The following is a 24555-nucleotide window of genomic DNA, read 5'->3' as shown; positions in this document are numbered from 1 at the left end:
CCGGCGGCCAGGACCCCGAGTCTGCCCCAGCGCTGCACCCCGTGGGGCCGAGGCCCCCGCTCGAACTGAGATTCGGGTCTGCGGTTGGGAGCTGGCACCACTGGCTGCCGACTGGAGGAAACCCCTGGTTCTGGAGGAGACCCGGTTCCGGGGAGGCAACACAGCTCGTCGGATCCCCAAATGCAAAAGCTACTGGCCATTCTTCCACGGCCAGAGGTCCCTGCGGGGAGGGGAGGGGAGGGGAGGGGTGGGCCCACATGTGGACCTGCTCTCAAGGCAGCCCCCGGGGAGGCCTGAGGGAGGAGGAGCCGGCCAGCAAAGAAGATTCCAGAAAGGAGAACGGCTGGCTTCTGCAAGGCCTGCAGGAACAAGCATGGAGTGTCAGGGAACCCACGTAACTGCTCAGGGACTTGGTGACCCAGGAAGGGACAGGGCACTTGTAGGGAAGGGACCGAGGGACGGCAGAGAGCCAGGAGGCCCCCGTGAGGGTCAATGCCACCGAGGCCAGAGGCAAACGGATACCACTCACCACAGAGATTCAACAGTTTAATAACGACTCCTCCACAGCCCGACGGGGCAGCTACCGCGACACGTCTCGCAGCAGGGCCCAACGTGCACCCCACGCTTGCCCCGGGGGCGGCTGACGGGAGGCCCTGAGGACACAGAGCGCCCTCCCTGCCCGCTGGCCTGCACAGCAGGACCTCTCCTCAGAGCAGCGGCCAGGCCCGAGCGCGTCCCTTCTCTCCGGGGGCCAAAGGGCAAGACAAGGTGCCGGCCCACCTGGCCCGCTCCGCTCACTCTGCCCCGAGCACCTACACGGACAGCCCTCGGAGGGACCGACGGGCCTGCAGCCCACCCCACGCAGCCTGGGCTGAGCGGCCTCTCCCAGGAGGCGGCCCCGTCCCGGTGGGCCACGGAGGCGGCAGGCGCCCACCCGCGGCGAGGCTCGGGCCCAGCGTGGTGGCTCCTCACCGAGCCGCCGGGCCCGGCTGCTCCCGACCCCTGACCCTGGTGGGAGACGGCTAGAGCCCTGTCAGGTCCACAATGGCCTTGATGAAGATGGCGTCATCGCGCACGTAGGAATTCTTGGCCTCCATCTTGGAAACGGGGCAGAAGAGGGGGCAGCCGCTCGCGATGTTCATGTCACTGACTGGCCTCTGGAAGGAGGACGAGGTCACGTCGGGTCTAAAGGCGTCGATCACATGCTCCCGGTTGTTCTGGTCAAGCAGCATTAAGGTCACCTGGGGGAGAGCGCCCCGCGGAGGGACAACGCTGAGTCACGGCCCCCCCGCTCCACGGCTACCGGGTGTCAACCCCGTCTGGGTGATCTGCGCTCCGGCACTTTCTGGGACCAACCCCTGGGATCCGAGGCTACAGTTCGGGCTACGTGGAGCTGCATCGTGGTGCCTTTTCTTATGTTCACGTGGCAAACGTTTCCTTACCAGAGGGCTCACAGAATACCTGCCGCCCTCCCCGAGGAACAGCACTTTTCAGATGCGCCGCCTCCACCAGGAAGACCACGGGGCTGGCCCGGCACGGCGAAGGGGAAGGACAACGGCACCGGCACCTCCGATCCCTCAGCCCAACTACGACGCGAGAGCCTCAGGTGCGGCCTCCAGCCGTGGCCCTCCCTCTGAAACCGGCCCCGAGGCGGCATCTGCAACCGCTGGCCCTAAGTGGCCGGAAGCCCCGGGGCCGACTGGGTGACGTCCCAGCTCCACTGCAGCGACAGAGCCACGTGGAGGCCCTGGGCCCAGGAGCCTGAGGGCCCATCCTGACAGCCTGCCGCCCACTGGGGCCCCCGGAGCAGCCGCTGGGACAGCCTCGCGTACCTTTTGGTTGAAGGGCCACCGCAGGAGGGCGTCGTTGGGGCCCTTCATCACCACAAAGAAGAGAGACAGGTGCGTCCCGCGCCCGGTGCCATCTCCGTTCAGGTAGATGCGCAGACACATCTTGTAGCCGTACCTGCTCGTGTAGAAGGCTGCAGGGGGGACGGGAGGGAGCGTCAGTGAAGCCAGGCCGAGGGCTCGTGCTCCCCGCAAGGAACAGAAACGCAGGGACAACACCCAGGTTGGGGGCACATACTTCTCCTCTAAGGACGCGGTTAGTTCCTAGCGAGAACAAACGCCCAGAAGAAAAATAGGTGGTTAGAAGAAGCGTTTCTAGGGGCGCCTGGGTGGCTCAGCTGGTCGAGCGTCCAAGTCTTAATTTCAGCTCAGGTCACGATCTCACACTTCGTGCCCAGATCTGAGCCCCGCGTCAGACTCGCGGCTCTCAGCACAGAGCCCGCTTCAGAGCCTCTGTCCACCCTCCCGACTCTGTCTCTCCCCCACTCACACCTGCTCTCAAAAGTAAACATTAAAAAACAGCATTTCTAAAAACCCTAAATGTAACCCCAAAACAGAACCAGCTGTGAAGTTCAGGGCGGCGGGGGGCTTGGCTCTGGTCAAAAGGCCGTGGTCAGACCTAAGCCGGGGCCTGGAAAGGGTACGGTGGGGGAGACCCTGGGACAAGCCAGCGGCGACGTTCCCAACATCCAGCATGGCACCCAGAGACACACAGGAGCCCAGACACGGCACGAGGCCGGGCACCCCCAGGAGCGGCCCTCACGGCCTTCCTGCCCGTGGCCCCGGAAACCACCCTCCCTCGGCTCCCCGGACACCAGCCCGCTCCGGCTGTGCAGCTCTGCCTGAGCACAGACGAGCGTCTCCCGGGGGCGTGTCACGGGGCCACCCCAGCTGGAGCTCACGCTCAGTTCTCTATCAGGTTCCGCCAGAGCTGGACCTGGAGGAAAGCTGATCGGCAGGCACGCTCCCACTCCCGAGGAAACGCGTGAGCAAAAGGAGCTGCCTGCTCGCATCCAGTGCAGAGGGGCCGGCCTCCCGAACACGCCGCTCCCCACGCGGCAGTCGCCTGTCCCAGCCAGGAAGACAGAGCGTGAGCGTCCGGTTCCACACAGGGGACGGCGCGGTCACGGGTGGGCCTGCCTGCGGCCCTGTACCCGCCAGCAGGAGAGGCGCCCTGCCCCTGCCCCCGCTTGCCCGGGCTCCGAACACATAACCACGGCAGCAACTTCACCGAAGTAAACGGTAAAGGGCGCCCGTGGGGTGGGGGGCCGGGCTCAGCAGGAAGGGCTGTGGGCCGCACGTGGCCCTGGCAGAGCAAGGGAGCCCGCCGCGTGGACGAGCACCGCCTCCTCCCCAGCGGTGCCTTCCAGGGAACACCCCTGCGAGTACCCGCCCGAAGTTCCGGGTGTGAGGGGAGTCCCGGCCCAGGCCGCCACCCGCCCACCCAGCGTCCTCCCGCGGAGGCGCTGCCGGCACAGCAGGGGCCTCCAGCCCGAGGGCGCGCGAGTAACTCGGACACCAGCAGCTCTGAGGACAGGTTCCAGAACGGCACCTGGAGAGAAGATGGCGGGCGTGCGGCCAGCCACAGCTTCCTGGCGCTTCCTGGCGAAATCCGAGATCTTCCAGATAAACACGCCGTCGAAGGTGGACGCCTCCATCTCGTGGACCTTCTGCTCCAGCTCGGCCATGGCCAGGTCCTTCAGGCCGATGCTCCTCTCCAGCTGCTGCACCTGGGGGCGCAGGGGGCCCCGTGAGGGTGCTGGCGGGAGGGGCCGCGGGCCTCAGAGGCCACCTTGCATTTCGCAGGACGGCGCTTAGGGCAGTGTCCCCACGCCCACCTTTCCACCGACTTCGAGCAGGACGGCTTCTCCCAGTGCCCGGGGCTTGACTGGGCTCAGCTCGTAGGGGAGCTCCGTCCCCACAACACCCCCGACCCCACCTGCGCCCGAGACTCGAGAGCTCAGTGTCAGGAAACGCACTTGTGGAACCCACAGGCCCGAGAGAAGGGGCCACCTCCCAGAGGCCTCCGGCACCCCCACGTCAGGCCCATCGGTGCACACGGCTCCGAGAGGGACTCCGGCTCAGACACGGAAGCGGAGAGGCAGGAGGAGCGTCACGCTGGAACTCAAGGTGCCATCCCTGAAATCCCAGCTCCGAGGCCCCGTGATGCCCTGAGGCCCGCCCAGACTAGCCCGGGGTGCCCCGGGCCCAGACCTTGTTACTCAGGGCCTCGATCCTGTCCTGGTCCAGTCGGTGCTGCCGGCCACAGGCCTCAGCGGTCATGGCCACCCTCTCCACCTCCCGGTTCAGGACGCAGACGATGTTCTCAAAGGTGGCCGTCTTCCTCTCCAGGGCCTCACACCGCTGCCGGAGCTCCGCGGCCTTGGGGAGCTCGGCCTCGGGGTGCAGCGTGCCGGCTTCCCAGCCCCCGACCTCGCCTTGGCCCAGGAAGCGGCCATCAGCCCCCGACGGGTGCCTGGCCTCCAGGAGGCCGCCCAGCAGCATAGCCAGGTGCTCCCGGAGCCACTGGGCCTCGTGCTGCTGCTGCTTCTCACTCTCCACCTGCAGAGGGAAGACGGGGAGGCTCACGGCGCCGCACCGGCACTCGGCTCGGAGCCAGAGCCCCACGGACGTGCCGCAAGGTGCGGTGACGCCTCCGCGTCATTCACTTGCCGGCACGTCACCTGTCGCTGGTATCACTGTCTCTCCAAAATCCAAACCTTCCCGGTGACTCGTCTGCTTTTATGTGAAGTAACAGGAAAGAAGACACGGTTTAAAACTGCCCGGGGTGGAGGGTGGGGGGGACCAGTAAAGCGAAGCTTCTTCAAATCCTCTTTATCGTACGGTTCTGACCCGACAGCCAATTTCTCCTGAGACTTCACGACAAATTTAAAAAAGCTAAACGCTCCCGAAACACCAAACGAAGGAAAGAACAGAGGCCCCGTGAGGCACAGCGCCCAGGGTGCAGCTCCCCAGCGGGGCTCTGACGGGACGCCCCTGCCAATCCGGAGGGGCGTTTGTGAGGCCTCAGGTCAGGATGAGGTCAACAGACTCAAGACGACACGCGCCCTCAGCGGCAATCGCACTCAGGCCGCGGTGGACTCTGGCCGCTGGCAGGACGGTGGCTGCGGCACCCGGGGCCAGGCCTGGCCTCGGGCGGCATCCAGGGCGGGGGGGCCCAGGGCCTGCGTGGGAACGGACCGCCACCATGTCACCAAACAGTGAGCAACGGTGGGAGGGGACACCAGACACCGGGTGTCAAGGCACCAGGTGACAGCACAGCCGGGGCTACCACCCCTGGAAGTTTCTGAGGAACAGAGCACCGGCCGTTCCCCAGGCCCTCAGAGAGCCCCTTGGGGGACAGACGGTCAGGGAAAACGGTAGAGGCCAAGTGGACGGAGAACCGCCCAGGCCTGAGGGAGCTGCACGGAAGCTGACAGGTCAAGGTCCTGAGGCGGGAACGGGTCAGTGTGCCCAAGGACGGCCAAGCCAGTGACTGGTGCAGAGACGACATCAGAGGCAGCCAGGGCCACACAGGCCACGGAAGTAGGGGAGGCAGGTGGGTCCAGGACCTGTGTGCAGGCAGCACGGATCTCTGGCTGCCCTGGATGTGAGGCCGGTGACACGAGGTGCTCTTTTTGGGAAGGTACAAAAACAGGGCAGGGGGATAGGGGGTGGGGGGGTGGGCACGTGTCACAGTGTGCGGCCGAGGCCAGAAACGCTCACCAGACACCAGGGAGGTACAAGGCCCTGGGCATTTTCAGCAGAGGGACGCGAGCCCTGACTGAGGCTGGGACACCTGACGGCCGAGCAGGTGGACAAGGCAGCAGAAACGGGAGGGAAACCAGGAGGCCAGTCTGAAGGCTCGGCAGATCCGGCATTCGGGGAGAGGGCACGCGGCACGCTTCTGCAGGCTCCGCCCACTCACGAGGATCGACGGGCACCCGCCCAGCCCCCAGCGGACGGACCCAGGGCCCACGGGACTCACCATCTCGGGGCAGCCGACAGCACGGAACCTGCACGGGACTCGGCATCTGCCACACGCCCGGACGTGGTCCTGGAACTGGGAGGACGGACGTCGTCGGTGCCCTTACTCTCTCCTCCCGGCCACCGCCCCCTCCCCGGACCCCACCCCCACCGGCCCGGCCCTGCGGTCTCAGGCTGAACACGTCCCACAACCCACCACAGATGTGCACGTACACGCACACGTGGCCACGTGGCCTGTGCGTGTCAACGAAGGGAGGTGGGTGCAGGCCAAGGGCTTCAGAACACGCGCAGACGCCCAGCCCCGTGCTCGGGCCTCTGCACCCCAGTCTCTCCACCACAGCTCGTAGGACACGTTGTGTCGAGGGCCCCCGGGCCCTTGGGAGGAGGGGCCAGCCTGACCGGGGGTCAGACGCCCACGACGGACCAGCGCGGTGCTGGCACACGACAACGCCGACGCCGACAGGCGCGGAACCCAGAGAGCCCGGCCGTGCACACGCCGGGCACTGACACGGGCGGCACGTTCCGCCAGCAAAGACCAGGGCAGAGGGGGGCACTCGTAAGCGGGCAAGGGCGAGCGGTCCCTCTGCCTCCATCTGCCAGGGCCGTGGAAGAGAGAGACCGTCAAAGCTACGAATGCCAGATAAAAATAAATGAAACGTTAAACTAAGAAAAAGGACAGGGGACCGTGGCCCAAACCACCGCTGACACTTAGGGCGTCAAACACAGAGAAAAGGAGCACGGAGTCTCCCCCTGTTGCAAGAGGCGGGCGGGAGTCCCGATGTTCCCGGTCAGGGATGAGGGCCAGCCTGGAGCGAACAGCTCCCAGCCTGGCTCACGCCGGGAGAGAGGGGAACTGGGAGTCCCGAGAGCCCCTATCTGCCGCCACCGCGGGGGTCTGTCACGGTGCCTGTGGGCGGGGCCTGCGCTCGGCCAGTCAGCACACTTTCTCCGGTTTCCACCAGGCACCCGCACGACCGGTTTACAAAACTCGAAGCCCACTCCGTCTGTAAAGGGCGATCTCAGACTAGAAAGCCGAGGCGGACGGCAGCTCAGCACCGAAACGGCCTCCCGGGGCCGCCGGAGCAGAGGCGTGCGCGTGAGTCCCAGAAATGAGGCCGCCAGCGTGGTCCACGACCGACACCGTGAAAGCAGCCGTAGGCCGGGGCGGCACACGTAAGCCACCAGGCCGAGGGGATCCGGCACCGAGATGCTCCGCAGCAAGAGGGCCGAGATCACATGGAATCAGGCAAAAATCTGAACTGGAAGCGTCAGTATGAACCTGCAGTACATTCTGTCTTTACAGGGAGCTCGGAGCCTGCCCCCAGCCCTGCAGGGTTCTGGATGCAGGTGAGCATGTGCGCAGGGGTGAGACTGAGCGGCAGCCAGGATCTCAGGCGTGTGCGACTTCTCCCAGGCCGGGTCACTTCCATCGTGGGAAGCGTAACAGAACAGCGGCCCACGGGCCACCACTGAGCACGGGGCACAACGTGCACGCCCCCGCCCCGTTGTCACAGGCGCCAGGAAACCACTTACTTTCTCGCGGGAGATCTTCTTCTTGCCACAGCCGTCACAGGTCAGGGGGAACTTGGGGCAGACTTCGTGGTGCGCCTGAAAGACAGCGGTCAGGAGCCGGGGCGTGCGTGAGGTCACCCTTGCCACCTCGTGGCCTCGTTCCGGGGTCGTGGCTCCCGAGACCCCTGACGGGGCAGCTCCCACAGGCACTCGCAAGTGTCACTTGGGAGGGTCAGAGCAGAACCCCCTCTTCTCCATCTGGCAGCTCGGGGCCACATGAGGACAAGCCGTCCACGGCGACCAGGGCAGAGCACCGCTGCTGGTCACCCGAACTGAAACCAGGCCACTGAGGAGCAAGGCCGTGGGACGTCGAGACCCTGGCCCTGTGAGCGGCCAGATGCCCCGCGAGTGGACGCACTCGGGCCTCTGGACCAAATGGTCTACAGAACGGGGGTCTGAGGGGCACAGCAAGGACAGACGTGCAGCCCAGCTTCTTCAAGGAACAGTGGCAAAAAAAAAAAAAAAAAAACCAACAAAAAAAACCCAAGCAGCCCCGCAGAGCACAATTCAAGAGACCTTGCAGACACATCATCAAGATGCAGCGTGGGGACCGTCTGGACCCCGATCCCGACAAATCAGATGTCGGGAGACACGGGCACCAAGTGAGCCGGGGATGGCGGGGAGTCGCCGCTGAGACCCGGAAGGGACGGTGGCATGCGCAGCGGTCTAAGAGCAAACGTGCTCAGAAACACATTCTCAAAGTCTCCAGAAGACACGACACAAAGCCTGGGACCCCCCTAGCAAGCAGGAAGAGCCACGTGGCGCCAGGCGTGTGGGGACACGGGCACGCTCCCGGGAGGGTGGCCCAGGCCTGGCGCTGCGGCTCCCTCCGTGTGAGTTTTTCTAAAATAAAACGGGTTTTTAAAACCACTCGGCTCTGCCTTCAGATCCGCCCGAGTTCCTACCAGGCACCTTCCACCCAGCTGGCTGCGAGCGACGGACTGGTGGGACGGGGCGAAAACGCCACAGCGGCCGCGACAGCGGGCCGCCAGGCTCAGCGTTGGGGCTCGAGGAGCTAGGGGAGCCCTGCCGGACGCCCTCACCTTCAGGTCGGCCCAGCAGCAGGGCGCCCGGCAGTGCCTGCAGCTGAGGCTCCTCTCCGGGCACTCTTGTTCCGAGTGCCGCTCCTTCTCCCCGAGGCGAACCAGGCCTCTGCACGCCGGGCACTCGGTCAGCATGAACGGGCAGTGTCCTTCGTGGCAGCTCTGGCAACAAAGGGAGCACGGCGTCAACAGGGCACGCGGCGGACACGGTGCGCACACAGCCGGCCGTCCGGGCTGAGGCTCCGCTCAGGCTCCGACGCCAGGCGCCGGGCCCCGCCCCGAAGCCACGAGCACCGGCACTCATCCGCTCCGACGCCCGTGCTCCAGGTGAGACCGGAAAGGGGAGGGCGGGGGACTCCACGCTAGCTGGCTGCACCCCACCCTCGTGACACCCCAGGGACATCCCACCCCGTCGAGGCTCCAGACTGACATTCAGGGACAACAGGATCACTGGCCAGAGAGCGAGAAGGGCCACGGAGCCCAGGCCGAGGCGGAGGGCCGGGAGGGCGGAGGGACGAAGCCGGCCTGCTGGGTGCAGGGCGGCCAGGCCCGGAGTGGGGCAGGTTCTCGGTGGACAGGAGGCACAGGAGCGATGAGGGCCGGTGTGCTGGGAGGACGGACCACAGCGGCCAGACCGAGCAGAAGAGGACGGGGAGCCCACCCGCTCATCCCATGCCCGCGCCGACAGCCCACAGGCAGTGGGCCCGGGGAGGGCACGTGCCGACCCAGGGAGGCAGGGCCCGGCCCGGGGTCCCCCAGCGCCTAGGAGGAAGGTGCAGGGAGGAGGGCGGGACGTGCTGTCTCCCGGCTGGAGCCACAGAGCCACGAGCAGGGGAGAGTCGAAACCGGCTGGAACGGCTGGAACCCGGCTGAACCTCAGCTGGAGGACGACGCTGTGGGAGGGGCTTGGGGCAGAGAAGCCGGTGGGTGGGGGGAAGGTGGGAGAGGCAGCAGTGCCCCCGGGGCGCCGGTCCCTGACCAGCCCGGCACTCCCTGCGGGCGGGCCTGGCGCGAGGTTCCCAGCCAGGGGAACAGCAGAGGGGAGCCGGGTGGAGAGACCTCGAGGCTTGTGTGCCGTCCTTTCTGTTGTGGCAAAACACGCACGACACAGATTTATCATCTTAACTGCTTTTAAGGGCATCGAGCACATTCACACTGTTGTGCGTCCGTCCCCAGGACGCATTCATCTTCCCAGACTGGACTCTGTCCTGTGACACACGGCCCCTCCCCTCCCCTCCCCTCCCCCGCCCCCGCGGATCCGCCGCCTCCAGGGCCTCCGGTAAGCGCCCACTCCCACAGAACGTGTCCCCTGCGATGGGCTACTCTCAGCACGGTGCTAAGTTGTAGGTAGGACACACGAGGCCCCATCAGGGACAACGTGGGGCCTGCTGGGCAGGGAGGCAGAGGCGGCTGCGAGAGGAAAGTTCTGGACCAGCTAGAGCAGAAGCAGGCTCAGCCACTCCAGCGAGGCTCAGGCTGGGCAGCTCCGGGCTGCGACGCCCGAGGGGCGTGGTCTTTGGGGTTTCCCTGCAGAATCCCGGTTGTGGGGTACCTGAGGGGAGCAGGGGAGCCTCCGACCTGCTCTTCCCGACTGGGGAACAGGGTGGTCGTGTCTCCATCCCGCACCAGGGGCCTGGCTGTTGGCGCCAAAGCCCAGCGTGTACAGGGCAGAGGCCACGGGTGAGCCCCGGGGAGGCGGAACGCGTGCGGTGTCCTTCCCGCACGGCGTGGAAACTTTGGATGTCACGTCCGGTGGCGCCCACGCCTCCTCGCGGACCCCACGTCACCAGTCTCCCGGGGCAGGCACCCCTGCCCTCTGACTTCTCACGGGGACACATACAGACCAGATGCTACATTCCCAGCCAGCCTCCCTGGTGACCCCGCGGCAGCCCGACAGAGCACCCCATATGCTGCCAGGTGAGGTCCCAGCCTGTCCAAAGAACACGTCGTGGACTGCCCGGCTGCACAAAGCCCGGGTCCTCACAGCCTGCGCCCGGCCTCCCTGAAGCGCCCCCACAGCCCCTGGGCTCCTCCGCTGCCTGCCCACAGCTGCTCGAAGGCTCCCGGCTGGGCACACGGCCCGGTCCCCCACCATCCACCCGCACTTGCCGCAGGGTCCCTGGGGTGCTGGCAGGTGGATGTCACATACCCCACCACGATCCAACAACAGGCAGCGCCCGGGGCCACACCAGGTACACCATAAACACTCGAACCAAGGACAAGTCTCAGAAATGATCACGGCTCAGAGTGGAAAAGATACAGCGGCCACAGCTGAGGTGCTTGGATTTCATTAAAGGAATGTTAACACATAACGTGGGAGTCCCCAAGGGAAGCACAGAGCAAGCGGGCACCCCCGGGAGGGCTGAGGGCATGCAGCCCCCTGCTGACGGCCGCCCCTGGGCCCGGCTGACGGTGGAGGCCTGAGTTCATCATCCCAGGGCCTCTGTGGAGCAGGCACTCAGCACCACCACCCTCGAGGGATCAGAGGGACCACCTTCACGTCCACTCAGGGAGAAGCACACGCCTTGGAGAAATCAGCATTTATTCAACCAGAATTCAAACTAAGTGTCTCGGTGAAAAGAGCTGTGCTGACTCTGAATTCACAGGGATGTGCGGGACATCAAGCAGGCTTGACTCGGTCTCACCTTTCAACTGTGACCACTAGTCACAGTTGTGTGACCACTAGTGTGACCACCAGTGTGACCACTAGTCACCCCTGTCCCCCATCCCGCCTTCAGCGGAGAGCTTTCCCCCTGCCAGCCGGCCCCTCCTCTGCCTCCAGCCGCAGGCTCCTGCACCCGCCCCCAGAGAAACGGCCCTGGGGCTGTGCACACGGGCACCTTTGGCACCTGGCAGGTGCCCCACTAACATCTTTGAACTGGAGTTTTAAGTTATTGGGTTCTTAGAAAATACCAGGCGTTATTGCAAAGGAAAAACATATTCAGAGGCTAACCGGGACTCTCCGAACAGCTCAGCCACAGTGCCAGCATTTCACAACACCACTGGTCCCAGCCCCGCAAAGGGCAGCGAGCTGGCTCAGAGAGGAGGGCGGTGTGCACAGAGGCCTTGATCTCACCCAGGCCCGTGACGTTCACAGCCAGGGACAGGGTTTACCAAAGGCCAGGCCCAGTGTCCCAGAGCAGCGCCCGCCCTCCCACATGACCAAACCCACCCTCTCAGGGACTTTCCGGGGCTCTCCGGGCCAGCCAGGGACTTTCCAGCCTGCATGCCTGCAGGGCCGTGGCCGAGCCCACAGGCTGGCTGCGGTCCCTGGCCCTCAGCCGGAGGCCCACGAAGCCACCGCCCACCCACACCGCGGGCCTGGAGGCAGCAGAAACCGGCCTTCCAGACCGGGAGATGGCGGGGGGAGGTATTCCACCTGTCCCCAGGGGGTCTCTGGGTCCCTGCAGAAGGCAGCACAGCCCACTGTGCCTACTTCCTGGGCCCACGAGCCCCCAGAGCCTGCTCGGGTTTCCCACCTCCCGGGAGAGACCCCAAACCCCAAGGTCTGCTGTCGGGACAGCCCCGGGCAGTAACGGCTGCAGGCCTGTGGTGCTGAGCAGGGCGGCCCCACTGTGCGGGTGCGGCCGGGAGCCTCTGGGTCTCACTCCCAAGAAGGCAGCAGTGAGGGTGCAGGGAGCCGAGAGCTGCTCCACTCGAGGCCCCGGGCGCCTACTGGATGGACAGCACGTCGCACCTTCCCCACCAGAGGCTCCTCCCTGGGCACGGCCAAGCCGCTCCCCTGGCAACACGCGGCTGAGAGCCCGAAGACCAAAAAGGCCAGTGGGTCAAGAGAACGAGGGAAGGACGGCGCACAGGCCGGAGCCCGGGTCCCAGTTTCAGACCCGATGGGCCCTCCCTCACCGTCACGACTCAGTGCCCAGGGCCCACCCCACGATGGGGCTGTCCCGGGGCCCGGGGCAGGCCTAGCTCCTGAGCCTGAGCCTGGGAGAGCCAGGCTTCCGTACCCACAGCCTCTCCAGCCTCGCCTACGGGGCTGCCCATCTGAGAGCCCCACCTGCCGCTCCATGCCAGTCCCAACCTCTTGTCCTGGCGGCGGCCTGGCCGCCTCTTGCCTCTCTGGGTTGCGCTGTTTCAGGGCTGTCACGGGAGTGGATGGCCACAGGACCGGTCCCCTGAGTTGGGCTCCTCTCACTGAACGGAGTACCCTCAAGGTCTGTTCGTACGTGTCACCATTTTGTTCCCTCCCTTCTACGGCTGAATCCTATTCCGTGGCGTGGACTGACCATGTCTCGTCTGTCCCACCGTCAGCTGGCGGACGCTCGGCTGCCATGACATTTGTGCACGAGTAAGTGGGCTGCGCCAGTTAAGAGGACGGCCGAGCGAGCGAGCGAGCGAGCTAGCTGTGGACGCTGCACGAGGGCGGGCAGGTCCGGTCACACAGAGGCCCCGCTGTACCAACGCAGGGACGCACACTAGCCTTGCCTGGCTGGGACAGGCCACGGCAAGATGGGAACAGCGGCCACCGCCCTGTCACTGGCCAGAGGCCTTTCTGTGACCGCAGATCGAACGTGGCTACTCCTGCAATGTCCAACGTCTAGACAGTTCGAGAAAAGAAAGCCCTAGTCTGAAGACTCACGGAAAAACCCCACCGAGCAAGAAAGCTACTTTCCTGCACGTTCAGCCCCGCAGAGCCAACACAAGGTCCTAGCGCACCCGGCCGCCTCGCTGCCACCCGCCACAGCCCTCCACAGCTGAGGACACCGGGCCCGGTCAGGTGCAAGCCCCACCCGAGGCCACAGTCCCCAGGCCCCTGGGTCCACACGCGGGTCGTCAGCAGCCGCCGCCTCCTCTGCAGACGTCAGCCAGGCTTGCGGCCGGCAGGCTCACCGAGGGCTCTGCGGGCTGCTTTGGGGACGGGGTCCAGGCTCGAGGCCGAGCCGGTGCGGGGGCCCCTACCTCATACTCTTTAAGGGTCCCCTTCCAGGTGCAGCCGTCGCTGGGACACACGGCCGGCAGGCTCTCCACCTCCCTGCGCGCAGCGTTGTCCGGGAACGCCTGAGGAGAGCATGCCTAGGTTAGGCCTCCACCCGCTGCCCCCGGCCTGCCCCGCCGCCAGCCTTCCAGAACGAGGCCCAGCGGCAGACGCAGCAGCTCCAAGCTCTAGCGGCCACCGGGGCAGCGAGGGCGGGTCCTAGCTGCCAGAACGCCATGAGGCCATTGGTGTCACTAAAAGAAACATCAAAACGTTTTCTGTGTTTGGACGATTTTTGCCTAAAGACTTTCACTTACCGAACCGCTTTCCAAAATAGAAATGCCCTCTTCGTATATGCCTTCGTGAACGCAGGCGGCACAGTTCTGAGGCCCGGAGCTGGGGGGAGAAGCGAGGGGCCGGCGATCAAACCCGCTGCAAAGAGCAGAGAGCACTAGGCCGCCCGCCCAGCGCCACTCCTCGCCCCCGTTCTGCACTTTCTAGACTGAGACGGAATCAGGGAGGAGCACGCGTCGACGTCCAATGTTTAAGACACTTAGGGGTGCCTGGGTGGCTCAGTGGGTTGTGTCCGACTTTGGCTCAGGTCACAATCTCACAGTTTGTGGGTTCGAGCCCCGCATCAGGCTCTGCGCTGACAGCTCGGAGCCTGGAGCCCGCTTCGGATTCTGGGTCTCCCTCTCTCTCTCTGCCCCTCCCCTGCTCATGCTGTCTCTCAAAAACAAACCTTAAGAAGGAAACAAATAAATAAAAACAAAATGCTTAAAACAGGGGAGAGGATTCCAATCCTCTAACGGTGACCCTCCCGCTGCGAACAAAGGTGCTCTCTGGTGGCTCAGCCGGGCGCCCAGACGTGAGGTGCTGGCTCCCTGGGCCCACCCACCGGCCCTCGACACGCCAGTGGCCCTCAGACCAGACCTCACAAGCTCCTGGGGACATGTGCCTCCAAGGCACACGCAACATGAACCCCAAGTGTGATTTTCAGCTGTCTTGTGCCCACCTGACACGCACGGACACCCACGGAGCAGTGGCAGCAGACGGGCTCTCGTGGTGTTCCTTTCACTCCCTGTGTCCACGCTGCCCCGGCAACCCGCGACTCCTCCTCTTCGGTCGCTAACTTCACTTTCCTATCTGCAGTGCGCCTCTGCCTTCGGGGGGTGTCGCCGGGAGCACGGCCCGACCCGAGGCCAAACCCGCCACCCGCCACCGGCCCCCAGTACCTCAGGATGCTGGTCAGGCAGTAGGAGCAGTAGCGGTGGCCGCACTGTGCCTGGAAGGGCCTGCGCAGGACGTTCCTGCAGGCCGAGCACAGGTACTTGTCCTCTGGCTTGGTCCCCAGCAGGGTCTTTGAGAAGCCGGGCTGCAACACGTCTAGGGAGCCGGGAGGGGTCACGCCGGCCGCAGCCATGGGAGCCGCGAACCGCCACGTCCTAAGGAAGAGCACAGAGCAGGAGAGGGTCACGCAGGGGCCTAAGAGCCGCCTCGACTGCAGAATAACCCCCCGCGGAAAATGGCCCTCGCCCGGCGGTGAGGGGTCGGGGTCGCCAAGCCGAACAGTGGTCTAGAATCGGAGAACCAGGATTTCAGCACCGCGGGGAGCCCTGCAGACAATCTAGTCCCACCTCCCACCACAAACACGGAAATCGAGGCTCGGCCAGGGTGGCGCTCTGCCCACGCCGCACAGCTGCACCAGCACGCCCGCTCCAAAGCCCCCCGGCCAACAGGCCGTCCTCAAGGTCACCTGGCCCGGCTCGCCGACCCGCGGACAGGGCGAGTGCCGGCATCCGGGGAGGCCACCTTCTGGCTGCACAGCCATCGGCAGCCCTTATCCTCGTGCCTTCCTGTCTCCCCCAGACCTCCTACAGATCAGCCTGGCGGGCAGGAAACTCTGACCTGCCTGTGCTCGGGCCCTAGGCAGCCCCCGGGACGCGGCCACCCCACGCGTCGGCCTCTCCAACGTCACCCCTGACAGCAGGCACGCAGCCTGCCGGGCACCACCGCTCTGCTCCCTGGCCACCATCACCAGGGTGCCCCCTCTAGAGAGCTGCCCGCTGCTGTGCACCAGGCCTTGCCAAGGCCCCCAGGACACACGAGCTGGACAGGGGAGAGGCTCCCACAGTGTTCTGACCCCTTGCGTGGGACGCACAGATCAACAACCAGCATCTCAAAAAGCCAGAGGGAACCGTACCTGCTAACCCTCCAAGCTGGACGAGTACCCAGGTGCCACCTGAACACGCAGCACTTTGACCTCAGAGCCACCCTGGCCCGTTTGCAGTCGCTCCAAAGAGCTTTCTTCCCCAAATGCCCCTGGAAACACAACCCCGTGTCTTCTCATGGATGTGCGTGGGGAACACGCCAACTTTCGAACCAGGATGTTCTGAAATGACACCTCTTTCCAACGTTCGTGGGGCTGTCTTCCCTGTCCTAAGCTGGTGTGACACCACAGGAAGCAGCAACAGACGGTGTGCCCCTGCCTCCCATCTGCCGGGCACAGCCACTTTCAACCAAGGCTTCTGGACTCGTAGTCGGCGAGGCCTCGCTTGGGCCGCGTGCCAGAGCACACAGGCATTTGCTCCTCCAACCACAGGACATATGAGGTGTCGTGCCCGAGGCCACTTGGCAGGAGGCCACGGCGCCCTCTCACTGGTCCACACACTCTCAGCACGTGTGGGCGTGTCTGGGCCCCTGCCCCATCCATCTGTCCCTCTGACAAGCGGGGGAATTCACTCTCTCGAGCCCGACGGCACACAGAAGCACTACGAGGCGCCACTTACTAAAGCCTTTCGGTAGACACCGACAGTGCAGGCCAGGGCAGCCGAGGAGGGAGGACCCCTCAGCCCACGCCTCTCAAGGCCACGTCCGGATGTGCTACACAGAAGCACTACCAAGAGCGAAGGGCTCGCGAAAGTCCACTTACTCTCACGAGGTGATTTCACGAGCCATCGACGACGTACAAATCAATGCTCTAAACTACGTTAGAGGGGGCGCGCCTGGGTGGCTCAGTCGGTTAAGTGTCTGACTTCCGCTCAGGTCATGATCTCGCGGTTCGTGGGTTCGAGCCCCGCGTCGGGCTCTGTGCCGACGGCTCGGAGCCTGGAGCCCGCTTCGGATTCTAGGTCTCCCTCTCTCTCTGCCCCTCCCCCGCTCATACACACACGCACACACACACACACACACACACACACACTCACTTTCTCTCTCAAAAATAAACACTAAAAAAATTTTAAAAATCACTGGTAAAAAAAAAAGCCACACTTTAGATCTCTACTCTGTATTTATTACCTTACATGAAATCCAACATCAAAAGTAAAGGAGTGTAAGCACATGACTGTGTTACACGGGGGCAGAGGAGACTAAAGTAAGAAACCAACAGCCCCGTGACAGTACGAGGATTATGGTGATGCTTTCCTTTGAAAACCTCACTGAGCAGCCTCCCCTACCGTCTGTGAGACAGAGCTTTATTCTGGCACCGACATTCTGTCTTCTCGAAACCAGACCCGGCTTCTTGGCCGACTGATCACACCTTCTTCGGCAGGTCCCACTGCCCTAGCCCATCAGCTTATGCTCCCATTAGACGTACAAGACCCACGCGGGTGGTCTCTTTCTGGCCTTGACCTCTGTCAGCTCTGGCCAGGCCTCAATGACCTCGCGAACACAGCCCGGTCAGCAGTCACTACTACCCGACACAGCTGGACGGCGGGGATCGGTATTTCTGTCCTAAATGCGGAGACAGGCCCCGGAGGACCCACGGATTCCACCCAGCGCCACGGCACCAGCCCCCGGGTCCCGCCGCGGCCCATGCCACGCCTGGGGAGTTCTCGGTGCTCACGACCTTAAACGTTGTATTCAAATCTCGTTTATAATGCATTTTAACTTTTACAAACCACAACGAAAGACGTCACAGAGACTCAAAAGCACTGCCCCAAAACGTAACGCTTTGAAGGCCATCAATACATCAGGTCCCGCCGCCGTGGCAGGCTGCCTGCCCCGACCACAGAAGAAAACTTCCCCATCCCCGCGCCTGGACTTCTGACTCCGTGGTGGCCTGCACATGTCCACCCATCTGGGCCTCCCCAGATGACCAGCGCAGTCAGCAGCCCCGACACAGGCACGAAGGATGGTGGGCGGGGCGGCCACCGGAGAACAGGACTCGGGGCTCGTGGGCACCCCGACCCGGAACCTCAACATCCTGCTGGCCCTTCCAAGCTTCCCGCCTATTTCCCAAATACTGACTCTCTCGGGTAAGTTGCTCATAACCAGAGCAACTCCACTGGCAATGAATGTGTGAACGAGGACTCCCATGCAGTCTGCCCCGGATCTCACACTAACTGATTCCCCAAAAACAAGCTCCAGTTAACTTCCGTACAACAGATTCACATTTTGTTAAAAGGGCATCTCTTTCAGAGACGAGACAGTATTTACAGAATAGTTCCAGTTATGTGCCGTTTGAGAACAGGCAAGCCAGCCCACGACAACACAAGCTGGGAAGTGATGACGTCTGGCCGCACGAGCCTGTGGCACACGAGACGTCTGCTCTCCTTCCCGGTTCCTGGCACAGAGCTCCTAAAACCCCTGGGATTTCCAGAGCAACGGGGCCAAGGGAGCATCTTCTGTGACTCATAAGCCCCTTTCACGCCGCCCCCTGTGAGGGAGGAGAGGGGCCGGAGACTGACCTAACCACCCATGACCAATAAGGCAATCGATCGTACTTTCGTGAAGGAGCCCCCGTAACACCCGGACCAGGGAGGTTCAGAGCGCTCCCGGACTGGTGACCCGTCACCGTGCCGAGAGGCTGGCGCGCCGGAGGGCGCGGGGGCCGGGCAGCCCTGCCCCACACCTGCCCTGTGCATCTTCCCACCTGGCTCTGCACGGAATCAGTGTCTCCCTGAGTTCTGTGAGCCACTCTAGACTCAGTGAACCCAAGGAGAGGTCACAGGAATGCCACGTTTGGCGTCAGAAGCGCTGAGTACAGAAACGCAGACGTGCCGGAGAGGCCCGGGTACGCAGACGACCACGCGCCGAGCTGTACCCTCAGGATCTGTATATTTTGCTGTACGTGCGCCTCAACTTCCAAAGAAAAAGATGGAGTTTCGGGAAGCCTGGCTGGCTCAGTCGAGGAGGTGCAACTCAATCTCGAGGTCGTGAGTTCGAGCCCCACACCGGGTGTAGAGACTACTTAAATAAATTCTAAAGATTAAGAAAAAGATGTAGATCTCTAATCACGTATACCCATACACGTTTATCCAAAATAACTCTGTCTCACGATACTAAAAATGGTAGAGCAGGGCGCCTGGGTGGCTCAGTCCGCGAAGCACCCGACTTTGGCTCGGCTCATGATCTCGCGGTCCGTGAGTTCGAGCCCCACGCTGGGCTCTACGTCGTCAGCGTGGATCCCGCTTCGGACCCTCTGGCCCCTCTCTGCCCCTCCCGGGCTCGCGCGCACTCGCACGCTATTTCAAAAATAAATAAATAGTAAAAAAATAGTTTTTAATTGCAGAGAACCCGCAAGTCAGGTTCTGACAGGAAGAAACCCCGAAAGAGCGGTGCATCTGGCGCCGTGTGCTGCCCTGCCGTTTCCTCTGCTGCAGGTGGAGCTGGCGGCAGCCCCTTCACAAGCCCAGGGCCCGGCCTGGGTGCAGAGCACGGGGACACCTTCACATGCGCCGACGCTCTAAACTAAGGCATTATGAGCAGACGTTGCGGGTGGGTGAGTGTGTGTTTAGTATTTACTTTTGAGAGAGAGAGAGAGACAGAGTGCGAGCAGGGGAGGGGCAGAGGGAGAGGGACACACAGAATCCGAAGCAGGCTCCCGGCTCCCGGGTGTCAGGACAGAGCCCGACGCGGGGCTCGAACTCATGAACAGTGAGTTTGTGACCTGAGCCACCCAGGCGCTCCTACGTGTTTCTGGTCCTAGGTGCTGGCGCGCGCGAGCCTTCGTACCCCCTCAATGTTGATCTTGAGTCTCTCTGATTAAAACCCAGGGCCCTCGGCAGGGACAAGGTGATCAGTCATGATGCAGCGACCGTCCCTTCGTTCCACCTGACCCAGCTGACCACCCCGCTCCCCTTCCCTCTCCCTGACCTCTGAGTGTGAGTGCCTGCACATCCGCAGCCCCCTGGAGAGCTGGGCCCCCCTTCGGTCGCTCCAGTGGAATCCTCAGAGACCACTCTCTCTCCCTCTCATCCACCGTCTCCAATGCATCAGTAGATCCATTGGCTCTGCCCTCCCCAGACCCCTGGAATCTGAGCACATTGCTGCAGTCAGGCCTTGGCCACCACCCACTGTGTCCTGAGCCTCCACCCTTCCTCCACCCTGCCCGTCCGAGCATCTCTTTCTCAGCAAGGCCTTCCCTGTCACCTGTCACCGACACTGCACCGTGCTGGCCTCCTCGTGTGGGCCTGTCCCTCTGGAATGAAAGCTAAGCGCCAGGAGGCAGGGACTGGGAGGGCAGGAGGAGGGGCCCGGGCCTGGGCACGGGGTGCAGGAGCGCCCTCCGGGCTTTCCAGGCTTCCGCTCATCCACGGACTCCGGTACCCGTGAAGCCAGCCCTTCCTCCACGCCATTCCAAAGTGGGGCACGCCGAGCCCGGAAGCGGGATGAAGTGTCCCTTCAGAGTCATGCCCCTATTCTCCTCCTGCCCCCCACCCACTGAGTCCTCACCTCCCTAAACCGCAACCAGGTCACCTGCTCCGCTGCCCACTGGGCCCCGCAGGGGACGCGGCCTCGATGCCGCTCCCACTCAGAGCTCGCACATCGCAGCTCAGACCCCGGACGGCTGCCGCTGAGCCTGCCTCCTGCACCCTCCTCCCAGGCTCAGCACCCTCTGTGCAGGGGTGAGGCCCTGTGGCGGGACAGGGACATGTCCTCCCTGTGGACACAAGAACCAGGCCTTGAGAGTGGTCCTCACGCATCCCCATGAAGGAGCGGGCCCAGAGCAAGGAGAATGGCACACCGCCCACGGGCCTGGACTCCAGAACACGACGAAGCTGTGCTCCCCGTTCTGGGCAGCGTCTGCGGGGTGTGTGGGTAATTTCTTCCGGGTTGTCTTCTCTGGACCTTCCCGCCCTGGCCTCTGGGCATGTTCGTGATGTCCCGCCGTGGAAACCCACCTGGCAACTGCCCACCGCCAGAGAGGGACCCAGATGCGGCCCTCAAAACACAAAGTGAAAAGGCCTTTATCCTCCCGGAGAAAACGCGTTCTCCAGCGACCAGCGAGTACGGCACATCCTGTGCTCCAGCACCCAGAGCATGACCAATACTGCAGGACGAACGTGGTCCCCGAGTGACATTCGCATTTATTTCCCTGGGAAGTTTAGAAACCGCTCGAGAGAGAGAATCCCTGGCTGAAAGCCCCCTCCCCTCGGAGCCCCCTCCGAGGGAGCCAGCAAGGCTCTCTCCATCACATGGCACGGGTGGTTACAGCCTGCCCTCCCCCCTCCCAGGACACTGAGGCAGGTAACAGGACGGGACCACAGGATGCAGAGATCTGTGACACAACACAGCAGGGCACCGGAGGCACAGGACCAGCAAAGAGGCCCGAGGTCACAGTGCATGCCTTTGGGGACTGCGGCCACGGGGATTGGGCTCTATTCGGAGAACCAGGTGTCCGGGGAGAGGGGAGAGATCTGCGTCTGCTCAGATGCGTGGAGACGCCACTTCTAGAAGCACTGAGGGGCTCTGTGGCTTCCAAAGGCTTTAAACAAATCAACTCTTAGCATTTTTGTTTTTTTTAAGATTTTTGAGAGAGAGAGAGAGAGACAGTGTGTGAGCAGGGGAGAGACAGAGACAGAGGAGACACAGAATCCGAAGCAGGCTCCAGGCTCTGAGCTGTCAGCACAGAGCCCGACGCGGGGCTCGAACCCACGAACCGCGAGATCATGACCTGGACCGAAGTCGGACGCTCAACCGACCGAGCCACCCAGGCGCCCCTTGTTTCTCGCTTCAAGCATTAGCGAATACCGTGGTGCGTAAATCACACTGCAATTAAGCTGTTCAAGAAAAATAAAACTCGAGCAACAATCTCGGGTTGACTGAGACCTGCACCTAAAACCAGCAACCGAGTCGACAGACGCCACTGCCCTCCAGATGCCCCCTCTGCTGAGAGCTGCTGCTGCGCTGGCCCAGCACGCCCCCCCTGTGCTCTGCCCCACACTCGCTGGCTTGCTCGCTCGCTGGCGTGCACTCTCTCTCTCACACACACTCTCTCTGTCCCGGGCTCCTCCACGGACAGTTCCGAGCGGCCCCACTCCAGGATCTGGGCCTCACCTTCATCACGGGGACGCTCACCGGGCTGCTGCCCACACACGGGACACCCCACCTCTACTCACAGGCTGCACGACGCGACAGTGCTGTGACTGGCACCCTAGTGTGCCAGCTGATCTCTGAACGTGGGTCCGAACCACTCGCATCCGCTTCTGCACAGACTGTTTACAGCCCGTCACAGTAAACGTGCTTCCTCCTCCCTACGAGTTTACCATCTTCCTCCAACGCACGCACGGTCAGAATCCGGCACACCACACACAAGGAGGTCTGGGGCAGCCGGCTCTTCGCACGATGGCCAGGGCTTCTGCCCAACCGCAGGCTGCTAGCTAAGTGAAGGCGGGAGTCACAGGCGTGCTCACTCTGCAGCACACGTCCGAAAACCGGAACGAGACAGCATTTAGTGTGGCCTCTGCACGATGACCCGAAAATTTGGGAAGCGTTCCCATTTCAAAAAAAAGAAAGGAAGAAAAAAACGTTACACGCAGACTTTCAACTGCGCAGGGAGGGGGTTGGCGCCCCAACCCCCTTGTATGTTCAAGGGTCAAGTGTGAAGGCTCCGGAGCCACAGGAGGTGGGGGGGCTGAGGGCAGGGAACCGAGAGGGCAGGTGAGGAAGACAGGCGGCAGGAGACACTGATACTACCGGGACAAGTCGCAGGGGCGAGGGCGCAACAGGGTGAGAAAAGGTGCCCCCAGAGGTCCACCCACCACCCTGAAGTTCAGGGAGCTCGTCCAGATCTGAAACAGGTGAGAACTCGCCTCTCGGAGGAAGAAGGGAGCACCAGGTAGGCGCAGGGGAGCCCACAGCTGGGGTCAAGGCCAGGGGTACGCGGCGCACAGGCCAGCAACCAAAGTTCAAGGCAGCCAGGCTGGTGGGTGGAACGCTGTGACCCCGGGTCGTGGCCCCCCGGCCGTGACCTCGCACAGTGGGCCGGGGCGTTGCGGACCGCATGTCACCGCGTGGGGACCCCGCGCCACGGCCCCCGGCCGGAGCCGCCGTGGACGCCCGCGGGCGTTCGCGAACTTTCCTGTGCCGGCCCCGCTCCGACTTTCAGTTTCCGGCTGCCCGGCTCCGAAAAATCCCCTCAGGCCCGCGGGGCGGCGATCCTGCCGCCGGGGCCCTGACTCCCCGGAGCCGCCCGCCGCCGCCCTGGCCACCGCCGCCGCCCCCCGACCCCAACCGCCACCGCGACCCCCACCGCGACCCCGACCCCGACCCCACCAGCTGGACTCACCAACGGTCGCCGCGCGCCCGGAACTGCACGCCCGCCCAGCCGCCGCCGCCGCCGCCGCCGCCGCCGCCGCGGACCCGCCCCCGAGCCCGCCTGACTGACTGACGCGGGGCCCTACCAGGAGCGCTCAGCCAGCCGCAGCTGGCTCCGATTGGCCAGTTATCTCCCCCCCGCCCTCCGCGTTGGCCCGCCCCCCTGACAGACTGACACGGGACCCAACCAGGAGCGCGCCGGAGCCGCAGCGGGCGCCGATTGGTCAGAGCCGCCGCTGCGTGGGTACTTAAGTTGAGCCCAGCCCGGGCTCTGTCCGAGCAGAGCTGGTGGGTGCCGGGCGTCGTGCCGTCGTTGTGCGGTGCGGGGCCGGCCTGCGCGAAGGTCTTCCGTGCTTCTAACCTCCTGAGAGCCTGGCCGATGCCCGCGAAGGGTCAGCCCGGGCCGCGGGCACGGCGGCGGCACTTCCCCCCTCCCCGGAGTCCTGCTCACAGCTGGGCCCCGGTTTGGGTCACAACTCTGAAAAAAAAAAAAAAAATACAAAAACACCCTGCTCACTTAAAGAGTATGAAGCACATAAGGTCGGCTGTCGGGGTTGTGAAATGTTCTACAACCACATGGCGGCGATGGTTGCCCAACATTATGAATGTACAAATGCCACTGAATCGTACCCTTTAAAATGATTTCAATGGTGAATTTTATGTTGTGTGAATTTCACCAGCAAACAAAGCCAAAAACGGAGGGCCTCCTGACACATGGAAATGTGGAACACGCAGCATCTAGAAACAAGGCGGTGGCCTTAGCAGAAAAGGGGGGCAGCGCCGGGGGAGGGGGGGTACGAATGTTGACCCCATCGCTTCCTCCACGTGTGTGACCTGAGGCCAGTCTGTTTCTTGATCTGCCAAAGGACAGTTGGGATAGAGCAGATTATCTCTCACCAAACACAGCTTTTGCCAAATATGTGACGAACATCTCGTTTTGTCTCATGCCAGTGTTCAGAGGTGGCAACTGCTTGCTCCATTTTGCAGAAAAAGAAATAGAGACTCAGAGAGGTGAGATTCCTTCCCCCAAGTCACACAGCGCATTCAGTACCCCCACTCTGAGGGGGTCATCTGAGCAATGGGAACAGTCCAAACCGAAAAACAGGCTGGCTTTGAAGTTACTCGATTTAAGTGCTCTACGCTCTGTGCGGTCTGGAGTCCCCTTTCTAAAGTGCCACGTCCTCGGATACGGCAGCAAGGCTGTCCTGCCTCTGATAGAGCTCGGATAGCGGCCGGGTTCCATGAATTTCCGGGCTGAGTTTGCCACAGGCAACTCCCCGTCCAAACTACAGGTTCAGTGGAGGGTTCATTCAAGTCCCATCACCGTCACCTAGTGAGCTCCTCCTGGCGTCTGGGAGGCCAAGGCCGAGCTGTGTACCCACCAGCTGCCCGGCAGGAAATGGCTCTTGTTGTAGGGAGGAGGTTCACCTGCAGCGGTCTACCCCCACCCCCTTCCTTAAGGGTAAGATCAGGAAGCTGTCCTAATTGGCTACCTTTTGCAGCAGGTTCCAGAGACTGTCAGACCTCACTCCTGCAGGATCGGGGACAGCGCAGAAGCCTGAGAGAGGCCCCAGAGTCCAGGAGAGACTTCCCCGGCCAAGCTCTTGCCTTCTGGGCAGGCAACCCCCTG

General features: G+C 63.3%; 1 protein-coding gene across 4 annotated transcripts; it reads right to left on the bottom strand.

The window, feature by feature from the left end:
* Positions 1-533: 533 nt before the first annotated feature.
* Positions 534-22944, bottom strand: TRAF2 (TNF receptor associated factor 2). 4 transcript variants are annotated; one of them, XM_047829373.1, is made up of 11 exons: positions 22897-22944; positions 14621-14830; positions 13703-13781; positions 13370-13468; positions 8450-8611; positions 7368-7442; positions 5836-5910; positions 4062-4409; positions 3400-3577; positions 1833-1981; positions 534-1241 (listed from the first exon to the last, which is right to left on the bottom strand). In XM_047829373.1, the coding sequence occupies exons 2-11, from the start codon at positions 14806-14808 to the stop codon at positions 1023-1025; spliced, it is 1572 nt and encodes a 523-aa protein (XP_047685329.1). In that variant the 5' UTR covers positions 14809-14830; positions 22897-22944; the 3' UTR covers positions 534-1022. The 4 variants fall into 4 exon arrangements, with proteins under 4 accessions (XP_047685329.1, XP_047685330.1, XP_047685331.1 ...); XM_047829374.1 differs by lacking the exon at positions 22897-22944 and adding an exon at positions 22421-22786; XM_047829375.1 differs by lacking the exon at positions 22897-22944 and adding an exon at positions 21728-21847.
* Positions 22945-24555: the final 1611 nt, after the last annotated feature.

The sequence above is a fragment of the Prionailurus viverrinus genome, chromosome D4 (genome assembly GCF_022837055.1).
Source record: "Prionailurus viverrinus isolate Anna chromosome D4, UM_Priviv_1.0, whole genome shotgun sequence".
Classification (NCBI taxonomy): Eukaryota; Metazoa; Chordata; class Mammalia; order Carnivora; family Felidae; genus Prionailurus; species Prionailurus viverrinus.
This window is presented reverse-complemented; position numbering and strand designations above follow the sequence as displayed.